Here is a 16,494-nt window from a genome sequence, read left to right as displayed (position 1 = left end):
ATTTTTTTTTTGGAGGACTCATGACGTAGACATGATCACTTATTATACTCCACTGCCAGACCCTCTCCTGTCTACGAAGAACAGGGGTAGGCCTGAAAGTTCCAAGCTTCTAATCATGGTTCAGTCTTTCTGGTAAACAGCCCCCTCCTAGGAGTTCACCACCAAGAGTTGCCTCATTGGGCAACAAGATGTTCCTAACACTTGGGAAATTACACAGGAGCTCTGTGTTAGGAACCAGAGACTACATATTGAAAAGGATGGTTCTTCTGGCACCCCTGTCTACAAGGGTTTGAGGGGCTGTGTGTCAGGAACCAGAGACAGAGACAATACATGTATTGCTTATGATTTTGCAGTGGGGAAGCAGGTGCTGCCCTGCCCCCAGGCCTCTTGCTGTACCCCCTCCACCCTGAGTGAGGTGCAGTCACAGCTTGGACCACACCCTTACTCCTCCCTGACAGAGGATCTCCTCTGCCCCATCCTTACCTGCTTGGGGCAAGAATGGGGTTGGGTGTCAGGATTAGGGGAAGAGAGTGAGCTGTGGCCTGTCCACACCTCCTGCCCCGTCCCATCCCATCCCAGCCAATCTCCACCTCTTTTGGAGCGAGGGCTCCACCCACATGCAGAGCACACGGCTGCACCTGCAGAACTTGGTCACTTCCCTGTGGAGCCACAGGCCTGGTGTCGAGTTAGTGCTGTCAGATGACTGGGTGGAAGCTTTGGGGCTGAGGTTGATTTGGAGGCCTGTGACAGCTGACACCGAGCCAGCATCAGTGGATGTTAAGGAATAATAGTCACAGTGGAAATCATGGCCGGCCGTTAGCAAAGAATTCCTGCTCCGTGCCAGGCTCTGTGCTCAGGGCTTCATCTGTCTCTACCTCTTCTATGAGGTTGGTACTACTGCCATCCCCATTTTACAGACAAGAAAACTGAGCCTCAGGGAGTGAGATAACCCACCCGAGGTCACCCAGCAAGCTAGTGGCAGAGTCAAGACACAAGCTAGTGGCAGACTCCTCCTCTGACCTCCGCCCCTCTACCCCCCATGTCCCTCCAGGCTTCCTGACCAAGTGCATCCAGCTCTATGAGACCATGTTGGTGCGGCACGGCCTCATGCTCGTCGGGCCCACGGGCTCTGGCAAGAGTAATGTAAGCAGAGCCAAGCTGGGCAGCCCAGTGCCCAGACGGGGGGCCTGGGGACAGTGTGGCCTCAACAGGGGTCTTGGCCCCAACTTGTACCTGTAGAATTCCCCTCTAGAATCCCCCTCCTGCTCCCTGTGGCCCACAGCCTGCTCCAGCCCTCTCTCTGGGGAGCTAGGAGGCTCACTCTCCTCTGGCCTGTCTCCCCAGTGTTACAGGGTCCTGGCAGCTGCCATGACGTTGCTGAAAGGACAGCCATCCATCAGCGGCGGTGTGTACGAGGCCGTCAACTACTACGTGCTCAACCCCAAGTCCATCACGATGGGCCAGCTGTATGGGGAGTTTGATCTGCTTACCCATGAGTGGTGAGTGGTGCCCATGTTCCCAGACCTCTGCAGGCTGTGGGCCAGGACCTACCCGACCCCCCAGTCAAATGCCTGGGACTCTATCTACCACTTCCTCACTGCGTGACCCACTTCACCCCCCTGGGCCTTGCAAAGTGGGGATAAAGGAGAAAATGAACTTAACACATGGAGGGTTCCTAGGACAACATGCACATGCCAAGTGTTCAGTAAATGCTGACTGTTGTCATTGCCCCACCAGAAGCTGGTGGTCCTTGGGCCTCTGCCCCCGGGCTGAGGCCTGCGTTTCAGGAAGGGTGTGCTAAGCTGGGAGAAGGCAGCGGGGTAGAGGCCCTCCAAGCATCAGCATCTGTGGGTTTTCTCTGGGGCTATTCTGTCTCTCTAGAGAAGTCTCCAGTCTCCTGCTGGGGTGTCTGCTTGGTCCCAGTGTCCTGGGAACCCAGAAGGGAATGGGCACTTGAGAGGCGCAGTTAGCACCCGTCTTTCTGAATATGGGCTTGTCCTGCTTCCCCCATTTCTGGTGAAGGGCCTCACCCACACCCACTCAGGCTCTTGTGTGGGTAGGTGGGGGCCTGGGGAGAAGACTAGAAAAATGCCCCCCTACCCACCCCCTTCCCTGGCATTTGGTGCCTCTGAAGTCTGAGCCTTCCTGGGTTCTGTGGCAGAAACTAGATATGTCTCATGACCTGCTTTCTCTGCCAGGTCGTTTACCTCTTCTCTGTCTCTGCCTGTCTTCCAGGGCTGTGGGAACCTCCATTTCTGTGTTGTCTTCTCCCCCATCTTCCTTTTCTTTTAGGGATATTACTTTTCATCTTCCTTTAACTATATCTTTAGTGAGGAATCAGTAGGGAGAGAATATAACCACACGTTTTCAGTACATCATATTATGTAAGAAAGTCCCATTTTCCCTACTATAATTTTTAATTGAATGGAAGATATTGAAGAAGAAGAAAAAAAAAAAAAAAAAGCAGAGCAGAGCCAGCCTGGATCCCTGGGAGCCAGCTGTACTTGCCACCCTGCCTCCCCTGTGCCTACAACGCTGTCCTCCCTGGTGGCTGCAGGACGGATGGGATCTTCTCCTCCCTGATCCGGGCGGGGGCCATCGCCTCCGACACCAACAAGAAATGGTACATGTTTGATGGGCCAGTGGACGCCGTCTGGATTGAGAACATGAACACGGTGCTGGACGACAACAAGAAGCTGTGCCTCAGCTCCGGGGAGATCATCAAGCTCACCGAGGTGTGTCCACCACTTCACTCACCCTGCTCCCCTCCACAGCTGCATGGGCCCAGAGGCTGCACCGTGCTGGCCACGCCTCATCACCCTTCCCTCTTGGGCCCACAACTCCATCTCAGGCATTCCCCGCGGCCCCCCCAGGAGCTGGCTCCCAGTGCCCTCTGGTCCCCAGGCTCCTGCACCTCGGGCATGACCTACTCAACTGCTCAGCTTCGCCCTTTCCACAGACCCCTTTTCTGTGATGGTCTGAACCCAAGACCCAGATGACCACCCCACTGCAGTTGATGCTGCCTCGTGCCTCCCAGGCCCATTTGCAGCCGTATCAGTCCAGTCTGAGTCAGGCATCCTGGCAGCATGCTTGGAGTCTGTGGGACAGGTGGTACATACCTGGCCGCAGGGACACCTGCCTGGTATGTAAAGGGCAGTTCTCAGAGAAGGAATGGTATTGCCTGTGGGTAAGAGCAACAAGTTTCTTGAGTCCTGAGAACACTTGGAAATCAGTGTGATCCTGTGTCCTTGTACACAGGTGTGGCGCTCTGGAGCACAGCACACAGCTTCTATCAGGTTTCCCCGGGGCTCCAGGGACCCCAAAATGCCCTGAACCCAGGCTGACCAAAGGGCTGCCAGGAATCTCCCGACTTTGATTCCTCCTCAGGGCTCCAGTGAAAGCCACATTATCAGCTAAGGGCCAAGGTTCTTTCATTCTCCCCACCTCAGCACTGCTTCTGGCCCATCACCTCCATGGCCTGCTCACTCTCGCAGGGTGGGCAACCCCTCCCCATGGCCCTGCAGCCCTTTCCCTGGCCCTGGGGGCTGGCATCCTGCCTACTCACGCAGTTCATCTTGGTGCCAGGCGATGACCATGATGTTTGAGGTGCAGGACCTGGCGGTGGCCTCCCCAGCCACAGTGTCCCGCTGTGGTATGGTGTACCTGGAGCCCAGCATCCTGGGACTCATGCCCTTTGTCGAGTGCTGGTTGAGGCGTCTCCCTGCCTTACTCAAGCCCTTTGAGGAACAGTTCAAGGCCCTCTTTGTTAGCTTCCTGGAGGTGAGTGAGGCCAAGGTGTGCCAGCCCCAGTGGAGCAGCAGGGCACTGTGGCCACCAACCTCCAGAGCTGGTGCCTATACCCTGCAGGCATCCATCGCTTTTGTCCGGTTGTCGGTGAAGGAGGCGATCACCTCAACCAATAGCAACCTGACCATGAGTCTCCTCAAACTGCTGGACTGCTTCTTCAAACCCTTTCTGGCCAAAGAGGTACGGCTCTGAGCAGGGCTCTGAGCAGTGGGCTGGGGCCCAGCTCCCTCCTGCCCCTCGTCTCTCTTCACCTGAGCAGCCTGAAGGCCCTGAATCCCAAGTCCAACTTCCTGGAAGAGAGAAGAATCAGTTCGGCTCACATGGGTCACGGGATGCCCAGTCCAATCTGCTGCAGATGCAAAACTGCAGCAAAGGCCTAGGGATGCTCCTTAGGCCACTCAGTTCTGTTCCTGCCTCTGTCCCCAGGGCCTCAAGAAATTACCTCCTGAAAAGCTGAGTCGCATCCCAGAGCTGATCGAGCCTTGGTTCATCTTCTCCCTAGTCTGGAGTGTGGGTGCCACGGGGGACGGCGCCAGCCGCATGGGCTTCAGCCACTGGCTCAGAATCAAGATGAGAATAGAGAATGTGAGAGGCGGCAGCACCTGGGGTTGGGCTTCAAGATCTAGGATGCGAGGGCTGAGTGCTGGGGCTGTCCCCCAGGCCCAGGCCCCCAGGCACAAGGAGCCACAGAAGCTCCCAGGCCTCACTGCCTGGTTTTCCTCCTGGCCTCACAGCTGACCTTGCTCTTCCCGGAGGAGGGGCTGGTGTTCGATTACAGGCTAGAGGACGGTGGCATCAGCAGCACCAATGACGATGAGGATGAAGATGAGGAGGGCAGACAGGTGACTGCAGGCCTGCCCCCAGGGACAGGACAGGGAGGGCCCCCCAGGGAGGTGGCTGTCCTCCTCGATGAGTAATGGCTACAGAGGGGACACATTGCTGGCCATAGGTCTCAGGCTGGGGTTATTTGCATCATCTCATGAATCCTCAAAGACCCACAGGCTAGTTGTTATTGTGCTCATTTCCCAGACAAGGATGTTGAGTCAGAATAGTCAGACCCACCTAGTCAGTACCAGAGCTGGACTTGAACCTGGGACTGGGTGATGTCAGAGTGCCTCCCTCCCCAGTCATAGGCAGTGTCTCCCCTATGTTGATACTGAGCCTGAGGATTAATCAACTTGGTCCTACTTAAAAGCCCCATTTCCTCAGGAGCCAGGCTCCCTCAGAGCAAGGAAGCAAGCCCCCACAGCCTGCCTCTGTGTCTCTGTCCCTCTCAGCCATTAAGGGGTCTGGGAGCCTTCCTTCATTCTGGAATCAGAAGCAGCTCAGCCCAGCCCAGGAGGAGGAGGGGGCAGAAAGGGGTCTATAGCGATGGTCACCGCACAAAATCTGCCAGGGTCTCATGGGGCATGTTTGAGTCTAAGCATCAGAACTGCCCCTAGTGGGACATGTTGGTTTGACCACAGTGAGCAACCCCATCTAGGGAGGAGTGCAAGTTGAGTCAGGGCTGTGGGTGAAGGGATTCTTGCAGTTGGGGATGATAGGGGAGACTGGACCAGGTGACCTCTCATCATCCAGGTGATGCCAGCACCCCTGGTTCTGGCCCCACACGCTTGGATAACCTCAGCTAAACAGCAAAGACTTTTTTATTCTGGATTGTCCAGTTTCCAGAGTACCTCCCTTGTGTAGAGACCCACCACTGGAAGCAGCTGGATGCAGGGAAGCCTTCACTTGGGCAGCTGTGTGCAGAGGGAGCCCCTCATTCCTGGTGGTTTGTTCTGGGAGTCCTCCAACCTGTGCGGAGATCGGGGCGTGGGACTTCCTACTTCTATCAGAAGCAGACCCTCACCTGGACTGTCTTGCTAAGGCCCAGCAGTGCAGCTCCTTGTCCTCCTGGGGCACTTGGCTGGGATGCAGGAATGGGGAGAGATTCCAGGCCCACCCCTGTGCCACCTCTGGTTCCAGGTTGCCTGGGTAAAGTGGATGGACTCCTCAGCTTCGTTCACCATGATGCCAGATACAAGCTACTGCGACATCATCGTGCCGACCATGGACACCGTGCAGATGTCCTACCTGCTGGACATGCTACTCACCAACCACAAGCCTGTGAGTGCCCCTGCCATGCCCTGCCTCGCCCCACACCGGGGCCTGGGTGAGGGAGTGGCTGGCCTCCCACACCAACAGGGCGGCAGCTCCTACTACGTGCAGGGCCCTGTGAGAGTGCTCTGACTCCGTGCCCAACCCCTGCTTCCCTAGGTGCTGTGCATTGGGCCAACGGGCACAGGAAAGACCCTCACCATCTCCAACAAGCTTCTCAAGAACCTGCCGCTGGAATATGTCAGCCACTTCCTCACCTTCTCTGCCCGCACTTCGGCCAACCAAACCCAGGACCTCATCGACAGCAAGCTGGACAAGAGGCAGGCACCCTCATTCCTTCCTGGGTCCCGATGTCCCCCACCCTGGCTCAGCCAGCTGCTGTCTCCCCTCCCCTCCCCTCTGCCTAGGGGTGGGCCCTAGGCTCCTTTGCAGACTGCTCTGGAGCCTTCTTCCATCAGGAATTCCTGCTGAGCTCTTCTGTGGGTGCTCACCCTCCCCGGGCTGGCCACTTGGGTGGGGCTTGCTATCCATCTGCCTGGAGGCCAGACACAAGGCGGCCAGGTGTGATGTCGTAGGTTGCTGAGAATGGGATAAGTTGCTGTTCAAGAGGTCCAGCAATTGGGAGGAGGCTGAAGTTAGTGAAGTTAGGGCTTCCCAGAGGCGGAGCTGCCATCCTTGGGATTCCCCTAGGACCTGGAGCCCATGGGTGCTGCGCTCACACGGCTCCACTCCACAGGCGGAAGGGTGTGTTCGGGCCGCCCCTGGGGCGTAACTTCATCTTCTTTATCGATGACCTGAACATGCCGGCCTTGGAGACATATGGCGCCCAGCCACCCATTGAGTTATTGCGCCAGTGGATGGACCATGGCGGCTGGTATGACCGCAAGATCATTGGTGCGTGCCAGCTGGCCTGGGCCAGCGGGGCGGGGCTGGGTGTGCTGGGCAGGGCTGGGCACCTCACCTGTCAGGCACAGGGCCTAGGCCCACAGGACTTGTAGAGGGTCCACAGAAATGTTTTAATTTCTTTTAAACTCAGGAGAAAGTGAACTTTTAGGTCAAAGAACATTTTAAATGTATAATATTAATATATTTGTCTATGTATCAATACTTCTTGTAAATAATCATTTTTAATATTTTTTTAATGGAGGAGGAGGCCCACAAAGGCAAAAGTGCCCAGGGCCCGCAGAAGTCTTCATGTAGCCCTGAGCAGGGCCTTCTGACTTCCTGCCCCCTCTTCAGGAGCCTTCAAGAACCTGGTGGACATCAACTTTGTCTGTGCCATGGGCCCCCCCGGCGGAGGCAGGAATGTCATCACCCCGCGGCTTACCCGCCACTTCAACTACCTGTCCTTTGCTGAGATGGACGAGGTCAGCAAGAAGCGCATCTTCTCCACCATCCTGGGAAGTTGGATGGGTGAGTACTGGGCGAGAGTTGGGGAAGCCGTGGACTAAGGCAGAAGCCGAGGCTGGGTAAGCTAACCAAGGACAGCGGGGCAGTGCTAAAAAGGGTGGAGTGGCTGGACCACTGACCTCAGCCATGGCTTCCCCCCTTACTTGGCTGTGTTACCTTTGGCCAATTCATGAACCTCTCTGAGCCTCAGTTTCTTCATCTGTAAAATGGTTGGTAATATGGATGCCCACCACCCATATATGTGAAGATTAAATAAGTAAGACATTGTATGTAGAGCATCTAGCATAAGGCCTGGCACTTGTAACTGCTAGATATATGATTTATACATATGTATACATATGCATTCACCCATGTAAGTACACATACATATGTCAAACGCTAGTGGAAGAGTGTGACTTTTGTAAATCAGGAAAAGCCACCAAGATAGAATGGACAGAGTGGCCCTGATCTTCCATGGGGCTTGAAGAAAAATCTGCCCCAGGATGCACCAGTCTACTTCCCACCTCACATATTCTCTGAACTTTGAACTCCACTTGGCACTATGCCAGGTAGTGGGCGCTGGGAGTCAGGCCTTCCTTCCTCTGACCTGGCCTGCCCTGCCCCCCAGGGCCTATAGGACTTGCCTACATGCCCAGCTTGGGAGTGAGGGTCTTGTGGCTCTGGGTAGGGGGTTGGTCAGTGGCTGCTCTGGGGCTGCCAGCTAGATGCAGCCAGCCAAGGTGGGTGGCAAGGTGTCCACCTAACTCTAAGCCCCATGTGTCTCCCTCAACCCTTTAGATGGATTTCTTGGAGAAAAGAGTTACCGGGAGCCCGTATGTAAGTGCAGGTCCGGGTGGGGCTTGGGAGGGCCTGGGTTGGGTGAAGGCATGGGTTCCAGGGTGAGCCCTGGACTCCAGTTGGATGTGGCTGGGGCTGAGTCCCAGGGGCCACACTGAACCATCCTGAGGGGGCCTTGGGCCACTGCTAGAGCAAAGGTCACCCTGGCACCAACAGCCTTCATAGGCTCGTTCACCAGTTCATATGGCTGGTCAATCCTTCAGTGCCCGGTTAGTGTCCGGCCCATAGTAGATGCAAGATAAATGCCGGTTGAATGCATAAACAAAGGACTGACCAGCCATATAAACAGGTGAATGAGCCTTGAGTGCCCTTCTCACGAGGCCTCCCCAGCATTTATGTCAAACTCCCCAACCCTGGCTCTCCCCAAACCTCTCTCTATACATTTTCCATCCCCTGATCTGGTCAGAGTCTGTCTCTCCACAAGAATGTCAAGTTGTTGGGAGTAGGAGTGTGTGTGCTGGGACAGCCTGCTCTGCCCGGCTCCTCGAACAGTCCCTGTGTTCATGGATGAGCCCCATTCTGGGGCTAGTGAGCCCTCCTGCCCTTTCTTCCCTTTTTCCCTCTTCTTGGGGCTCCCTCTGCCCCAAATTCCCACTGACAGAATTTTGGTTCCCAGCAAAGAATTAGGTAGTTTTCAAAGCACAAGCAAATAGGTTATGTTAGTGGTGAAAATGGAAGGGGGTGATAAGCCCCCAAGGTCATGGCTGAGCCCCAGGCTTCCATGTCCATGGCCGTGCACTCCTGAAGCCCTTGTGGGCCGTGGGACTCTCCCTGCACGTGGCCCAGAGGGGACATTTCAGGTCTGGGACATGGCCCCATAGGGCGAGGCAGTAAAGGCCCCACCAGCACTGACCTTGTTAGTGTCACCAATTCCATGAATGTGTCCCAGTGCCCCAACACATGGACAGGCTATGTCAGTTATAAGGATGTAAAAGGGGGTAGCTCCATGCGAGAGATCCCTCACCCCATGGAGGATTTCAGGAAGATCTTGTAGGGGAGTAGCATCTGAGAGGGCTGCAGGGTTGGAGGATCCAAGCCTGCAGGCCGGGGAAGGGGCATCTGCGGACAGCACAGCTCTGGATCTGCAGGGACTGCACAGGGAGTTCTTCCCCATGTGACCCAGACCCATTCTTCTATTCCCACAGCTGGGGCCCCCAACATCGCCCACTTCACGGATCCCCTCGTAGAAGCCACCATCAAGGTGTACTCCACCATCACCTCCCAGCTTCTGCCTACCCCGGCCAAGTCCCACTACACCTTCAACCTGAGGGACCTCTCCAAGGTCTTCCAGGGCATGCTCATGGCTAACCCGGCCAAGGTTGAGGTGAGGACCTGGTGGGCCCCTTCCCCAGTGTCCAGCACTAGCCCTCACAGTCCTCCTCGGCCCCCAGTTTTAGGCCTTCCTGCCCAAACCCTCCCCAGCTATGATCTGGCCAGGCCCTAGGGCAGGGAGCAGAGCTGGAGACATGCCGTGGCAGGCGCCAAGCCCCCAGGAGCTCTGCCTTCATGCAGCTGAGTCCCATCTTGCAGATGAAATCCATGCCTAGAATGGTGGCTGTGATGTGGTCACACAAAAGCAGGAGCAAGGACAAGACAAGGGAGGGAAGGTTCCTGATGGAGGCCCTGGTTGTGAGAAGACTGGGGATAAGAGTGACTGGGATGCCTTCCAGGAACCAAAGGCACCAGGTGGGAGGAGCAGGAAGTGTAGCAGGAAGTGGAGTGTCAGGTGTGCTGGGTGAGTTGGGGCAGGCTCTGTGGGCTGCAGAGGGGCAGCATCCTGAAGATGTGAAGGGAGCCAGGGGGTGGGTGGGAGGCAGATTTGCACTTTGGGATGGGGAGTGGAAGGGACAGTGTGTGTGGAGTCCAGGGTCAAGGGGATAGGGTGAGCAGAACAGACTCCAGCCCTGGCCTTGCCCAGCTCTAGCCAAGGGAGTCGATTGAAGAGCTTGGGGGCTTCCTGAGGGTGGTCAAGTCACCCAGGGAGAGGCAGGGAAGCTGACATGGAGGTAGCAACAGAGACGGGGCTTTGGGAGTCAGGCGAGTGGGGCTTGCTGAATGGTTAGATGTGGAGATATAAGGAGAATCAGGCATTCCTCCCAGGGTTGGGGTTTAGAGAGCTGTGAGGACCCTCAGAGGGGAGAAGTGATGACCAGCTAAAGGAGCCGGGTGCCTAGTAGGCACTTGGCCAGCTGGGCCTGGAGCTGAGGGTGGAGAGGCCCAGGCAGCAGCGTGTGGACTCCGCCATCCATTAGTCAGCAGACACATAGGGCTTTGGCCGAGTCTCGGTGGGGGAGTCAGGCCCAGGTCAGGGCCTCTGATGCTTTGAGAGGGGACTGAGGGTGTAGGGCCAAGGCGGCCACTGATGCTGGGTTGACCGCAGGACGAGGTGCAGCTGCTGCGCCTGTGGTACCATGAGAACTGCCGCGTGTTCCGTGATCGCCTGGTGAATGAGGAGGACCGCAGCTGGTTCGACAAGCTCCTGGAGAGCTACATGGAGCAGTGGGAGGTGGCCTTCGAAGAGGTCTGCCCCTTCCAGCCCATCCTCTACGGGGACTTCATGTCGCCAGGCTCCGATGTCAAGTCCTACGAGCTCATCACCAGTGAGAAGAAAGTAAGGGGGCCTGCTGGGGCCTTACCCCTAATTCCCTGGGACCTGGGCCCTCTGCAGCCACTGCTAAGAGACCACCATGCTAGTATTACTGGAGGGTCAGATGCTGATTTAGAAGGCCCGATCAGGGACTTCAGGCCAGCAATTTCCTTTCTGCGTCCCCGTTTCCTTGCCTGTTAAGTGGGTGCAGTAGGCCCTGCTTGGCCCTTTTCTGAGGACAAGTATGTGATTTGAGACAGGCTCTGTAAACAGGGACACACTCTATCCATTTGAGGGGCTACCATCCCACCCACAGAGTGGCAGCAGGACCCCTGGGGCCACGAGTCTTGAGTTAAGGTCCCAGGGTGGCAGGATTAGGCTGGAGTGGGTGGGCCTCCTGGTGGTTTCTCCCCACACACACATCCCTTCCTAGTTCCCAGGAGCTCCCATGGGGTTCCAGGTTGCTATATCCTGGTGAGCCCCAGAGAAAGCAGGTAAATCTCTGACCCTGACTCTCAGGCCTCTGTGTGTCTGACGAGTCAGGCCTCATTCGGGTGGACCTGGCTTCTTAAGGCCCACCACCCCTCTGCACAGAGAAACAGGGCTGGCTGTGGGAGGGGGTGTGCTCCCTGTTGGGGAGGGGCTTGTGCATGGGGACAGAGGGAGGACCCAGCTCTCCCCATTCTGCGGTCGCCCAGATGATGCAGGTGATCGAGGAGTACATGGAGGACTACAACCAGATCAACACAGCCAAGTTGAGGCTGGTCCTCTTCATGGACGCCATGAGCCACATCTGCCGCATCAGCCGCACCCTGCGCCAGGCACTGGGCAATGCGCTTCTGCTGGGCGTGGGCGGCAGCGGCCGCAGCTCCCTCACGCGGCTGGCCTCCCACATGTGAGGGCCCTCAGGCATGGTGGGCAGTGGGTAGCTGGTGTCAGACTGTCCATTCCATCCATATTCTGCCTTGAGGCAGACCCACCCAGCCATGGGCTTCTGGAAGTCCTGAGAGTGGAACCTGGGCTCCAAGGAGAGGCAGCAGCAGTGCCCTGTGGTCCTGTGGGGAGGAGTGGGGGGCCACAGGCATCCAAGAGGGCTTCCTGAAGGAGGTGGCCCTGGGTCTTCTTTCTGAATCAGAGCTGGGAGTGTGGAAGGGAAGGGTATTCCAGGCAGAGGAAGTATCCTCAGCAAAGGTCTGGAGGCAAGAGAGTAGGTTCAGGGCTGGGAGAGTCTGTAGTCTGCCCAAGATGGGAGCAAGATTCTGGATGGCTGGGGCGGGGCGTGGGCACCACCAGCCTCTCAGCCTTTGGCCTCCAGCTCTGGCACACCTCCACCCAAACACCTGTTTCCAGGGCCGAGTACGAGTGCTTCCAGATTGAGCTGTCCAAGAACTATGGCATGACTGAGTGGCGTGATGATGTCAAGAAGGTCTTGCTCAAGGCTGGTCTGCACAGCCTGCCCATCACCTTCCTGTTCTCAGATACCCAGGTGCCACCACCATGGGCAGTGGGCAGGATCAGGGGTGGGCTGGATACAATGCACCCCAGTGTGGCATCCTGGAAAGTGGTCAGTTCTTCCTGCCCAGATCACTGTCAGTCAGAGTAGATCTTGGGAGGAATGGCTAGGACTTGGGGGAGGGGGCCAAACCCAGCCTGGCAGAGCTGGGGGCACATAGATCATTGTGATGCCCCAAGGGTAAAGAAGGCCCCTGGCACCATGGCTGACCACGTGCAGGACCACACTCACTGGTCAACGGTTTCCCACCTCCGGGACGGTGATGTTCAGAGTCTCTGCCGCAGGGCAGGCCTAGGGCGAGTGCTAGACCACAGCTGGTGAGTCACTTATTTGACCCTGGGCTTCTCTGAGTCTGAGGTGCATGGTCTGAGAATAGGGCTGCTGTGCAGGTCCAGTGAGACCACCATCATGGACCTTAACACCCAGGGGCCATCATCAAGACTCAGCTCCTCCATCCTTGTCTTTCATCAGATTAAAAATGAGTCTTTCCTGGAAGACATCAACAATGTCCTGAACTCAGGTGACATTCCCAACCTCTACACTTTGGATGAGCAGGACCAGATTGTCAACACCATGCGGCCCTACATCCAGGAACAGGGCCTGCAGCCCACCAAGGCCAACCTCATGGCCGCCTACACCAGGCACATACGCAGCAACATCCACGTGGTACTGTGCATGAGGTACAGGCAACTGTCACAGCCACACAGGGACAACGGGTTGGGCAGGGCTGCAGCTGGACCTGACGCCGGGGGAAGTGGCCTGGGCCCGGCCACCATGCCCTTGGGTCCAGGCTGCTGTGCTACTGTGTTCCAGCAGCCCTGGGTCCTGGTTCCTGGGGGTGTAAGTCAGGGTCTCGGGGCCTCATTTAGACCCCGATCCCCCAGCCCCATTGGAGAGGCCTTCCGAGCTCGCCTGAGGCAGTTCCCCTCCCTGGTCAACTGCTGCACCATCGATTGGTTTAATGAGTGGCCGGCAGAGGCCTTGGAGTCTGTGGCCACCACGTTCCTGAATGAGATCCCAGAGCTGGAAGCCTCCTCCAAAGTAACTGAAGGACTGGTAGGTCTCTCGGTGAGGAGCAAGCCTTTGAAGGGAACTGTTTAGGTTTGGGCTTGGGGTCCCCAGGGCCTGATTGAGAGTCCCAGGCCCAACACTGATGGTAAGTTTTTGGGCAGACAGCTTTACCTGTCTAAGCCTCAGTTTCCTCCTCTGTATAATGGGAGTGTCATAAGGTTGTCACAATGATGTAGGAGGCTGGGCATACAGTTACACAGTCACTGTTTATCTTATTCCCTGAGGGCTTTGTCTTCAAAGATCCCCCTGATAAAACCCAGAGATCACAGATTGGAGGTGGGGGGCTAGATTTGTCTTGTCCAAGCTGAGAAAGTGATGGTCACATGAGGACCAATAGCTAGGGTGAGCCTATTTCTCCCTGGCTGTGCTGAGGCCTTGGGCCCTCCCTCCCCCCAGATCCATCCTCTGAGAGGGGCCCCACCTTAGGGCTTTCCAAAAGAGGCAGGTCATGGTGGCTGTGACAAGGGCACTGGGCCAAGGGCTGGGAGACACCTGGGTCCAAGTTCAAAGCCAACTCTGCCCTTGACAACTGTGTTTACTTGAACAAGCCCCTTGATTTCTCTGGGTTGTGGGATTTTTATCCACAGAATAAGTGACCTTGACCAGCAGGTCACAAGGATCACAGGAGAGAGTGAGTGTTAGGGGCATTGAGGTTCCTGCACATGGCTCCCTCCCCAGGACCAGGCTGCAGTGGCTTCAAGGGCATCATCTCTGCTGCGGGCTCTACAAGGCTGGCATCAGTGGTCTCCTTCCCCACAGATTCAAGTGTGTGTGTATATCCACCAATCGGTGGCCAAGAAGTGTGTCGAGTACCTGGCTGAGCTGGCCCGCCACAACTATGTGACCCCCAAGAGCTACCTGGAGCTGCTCAATATTTTCTCCATCCTCATCGGGCAGAAGAAACAGGAGCTGAAAACCGCCAAGAACCGCATGAAGAGTGGCCTTGACAAGGTGGCCCAGGGTGGGGACTTGTGGGCAGTGGTTAGTTGCCTGTGGTTCTGCCCACTCTGTCTCAGCCCTGGCCCTGGAGGTCCATCCTAGCTTTTCAATTGGCAGCCCACAGTGTTTAAATGTGTAGCTTCCTTCCTCGCCAAAAGAGCAAAAGCTGCAGGTCAAAGCAGGTCACCCCACAGATTTTCAAGGGACTTCCTTCCTCTGGGGTCCGCTGGGCAACCTGGGGGCCACTCAAGCTGCTGGCCACAGCCTCTCACTCATGAAACCCCCTCCAGGCCCAGCTCTCTCTCTGGTCCCCATTACATCTGATTTCCTCTCCCTGCCCCTCACTCCCCAGCTGCTACGCACTTCAGAGGATGTGGCCAAGATGCAGGAGGAGCTGGAGGTTGTGCGCCCCCTGCTGGAGGAGGCTGCCAAGGACACCACACTCACCATGGAGCAGATCAAGGTTGGGGGGTGCTCTGGGAGCCCTCTCCCTGATGGCTGGCTGCATCTGAGGATGCTTGACATCTCCACGCAATCACAGGATTGATAGCTGCCCGGCCTCTGCAGATTGCTTGGCGTCTTGATGCCCAGTTCCTTCATTCAGTCATGTGTTTATCCAACAAAAGCTTGCTCAGACTCTATCCTATGCCGGGCACTGTCCTGGGCAGGGGACATAGGGGTGAGCAAGACAGACAAGTCCAAACCCCAATAATCACAACATGGACCAGTGGCAGGGCTGTCACAGGCAGCCATGGAGAATCTGCCTGAGTCTCCCTCTGAGGTCCTCTGAGTCTACACGAGGGCCCCCACATTCTAGGGCCAGTCCCCACAGCTGTCGGCACAGGTTTGCATATTCTTGATGGCAGCTCTCTGGCAGAGGCTGTCACGTCCTGCTCTACAAAGTCAGGAGATATATTTGTATTGGGATTTTTCCATGTATTGGAAAAAATTCTATGTATTTTTATATGTATTGAGATTTTTCCAGCAGACAGAAAGAAAGAGTCTTGTGGGAGGACCCCCTTTGTCTATCTTGCATGGAGGTGCCCTGTGGGTTTAGGGGGTCCTGCCCGTGGGGCGGTTATGCTGAAGCATGTGAAACCCCTCCAAGCCCCATGCCAGGCCCATGGTGAGTACTTGGGATTGGAAGGGACTCCAGATCTCCCTGGCCTGTCACAGCCTAGAGGGCCCTCAGAGAATAGGGCATTCCCACCCTCATTCCCTTCCATCTGGGGAGACTGAGACACAAAGAGGAGACAGGGGAGGGGGACACACCTGACACTGGCCACCAGCTGGGCCCTCCCTGCCTCTGGTCCCCAGATGGACACAACCATTGCTGAGGAGACCCGGAATTCAGTGCAAGCAGAGGAGATCAAAGCAAATGAGAAGGCCAGGAAGGCACAAGCTATCGCCGACGATGCCCAGAAGGATCTAGATGAGGCTCTGCCAGCCCTGGACGCTGCCCTGGCCAGCCTGCGCAACCTCAACAAGAATGATGTGACTGAGGTGGGCAGCTGGGCATCTTCCAGGCTTCCCTTGGCATCCCTCCCTGGTGCCCTCTTGGGTCCTGATCTTTCCCTCTGCACATCCCTTGGGGGTCATGTGCCAAGAGGTGAGTGCAGAACTAGGGCTTGAACCCAACTGCCTGCCCTTACTTCCGTGTACCAGCCCCCAGGGCCTGGGCAGGCCCATGGGGAGGGCTTTGGGCCCTGAGAAATGAGCGTCCAGGACTTTGTGGCCAGACCTGGGTACCTGGGGAATAGTAGATGCCACAGGCTAAGGCAGACATCAGGGGATCCCCCGGCATGCCCTTCGTCTGTAGTGGCAGGGACCTGGTTGGTGGAGCCCACCTGGTCTGGCGGCTGTCTCTGCTCAGGGCTACCCACTCTGTGATAGACCTCCCTCTCCCCAACTCTTGGCCCGGCCTGCAGGTACGTGCCATGCAGCGGCCACCCCCAGGTGTGAAGCTGGTCATAGAAGCTGTGTGCATCATGAAGGGCATCAAGCCAAAGAAGGTCCCTGGAGAAAAGCCTGGCACCAAGGTGGATGACTACTGGGAGCCAGGCAAGGGGCTGCTTCAGGACCCCGGCCGATTCCTGGAGAACCTCTTCAAGTTCGACAAGGTGAGCAGGCCAGCTACCTGACCAGCCAGGAGTGGGTAAGGGCAGCACCCAGTCAGGCGGGGAAGCAGGGAGAGAAGCCCCCCCAACCCCAGTGCTGGGGCCTCCATCCTGTC

General features: G+C 56.7%; 1 protein-coding gene across 11 annotated transcripts in view; it reads left to right on the top strand.

Moving 5' to 3' along the window:
* Positions 1 to 16,494, top strand: part of DNAH1 (dynein axonemal heavy chain 1) — a 70,384-nt gene that overhangs the window by 42,073 nt on the left and 11,817 nt on the right. For 7 of the 11 annotated variants that reach the window (XM_074344755.1, XM_074344754.1, XM_074344752.1 and 4 more), the window contains 21 exons: positions 1,052 to 1,143; positions 1,345 to 1,499; positions 2,558 to 2,735; positions 3,586 to 3,780; positions 3,868 to 3,987; positions 4,234 to 4,392; positions 4,542 to 4,649; positions 5,773 to 5,913; positions 6,064 to 6,224; positions 6,641 to 6,798; positions 7,144 to 7,317; positions 8,092 to 8,130; positions 9,297 to 9,475; positions 10,532 to 10,762; positions 11,437 to 11,633; positions 12,089 to 12,224; positions 12,723 to 13,307; positions 14,082 to 14,273; positions 14,614 to 14,724; positions 15,579 to 15,764; positions 16,190 to 16,381. In XM_074344755.1, coding sequence (XP_074200856.1) covers positions 1,052 to 1,143; positions 1,345 to 1,499; positions 2,558 to 2,735; positions 3,586 to 3,780; positions 3,868 to 3,987; positions 4,234 to 4,392; positions 4,542 to 4,649; positions 5,773 to 5,913; positions 6,064 to 6,224; positions 6,641 to 6,798; positions 7,144 to 7,317; positions 8,092 to 8,130; positions 9,297 to 9,475; positions 10,532 to 10,762; positions 11,437 to 11,633; positions 12,089 to 12,224; positions 12,723 to 13,307; positions 14,082 to 14,273; positions 14,614 to 14,724; positions 15,579 to 15,764; positions 16,190 to 16,381 — 3,689 coding nt within the window. The remainder of the gene's footprint in view (positions 1 to 1,051; positions 1,144 to 1,344; positions 1,500 to 2,557; positions 2,736 to 3,585; positions 3,781 to 3,867; positions 3,988 to 4,233; positions 4,393 to 4,541; positions 4,650 to 5,772; positions 5,914 to 6,063; positions 6,225 to 6,640; positions 6,799 to 7,143; positions 7,318 to 8,091; positions 8,131 to 9,296; positions 9,476 to 10,531; positions 10,763 to 11,436; positions 11,634 to 12,088; positions 12,225 to 12,722; positions 13,308 to 14,081; positions 14,274 to 14,613; positions 14,725 to 15,578; positions 15,765 to 16,189; positions 16,382 to 16,494) is intronic. The other 4 variants (XM_074344756.1, XM_074344753.1, XM_074344757.1 and 1 more) reach the window with 4 other exon arrangements.

This window comes from Camelus bactrianus, chromosome 17 (genome assembly GCF_048773025.1).
Source record: "Camelus bactrianus isolate YW-2024 breed Bactrian camel chromosome 17, ASM4877302v1, whole genome shotgun sequence".
Lineage (NCBI taxonomy): Eukaryota > Metazoa > Chordata > Mammalia > Artiodactyla > Camelidae > Camelus > Camelus bactrianus.
This window is presented reverse-complemented; position numbering and strand designations above follow the sequence as displayed.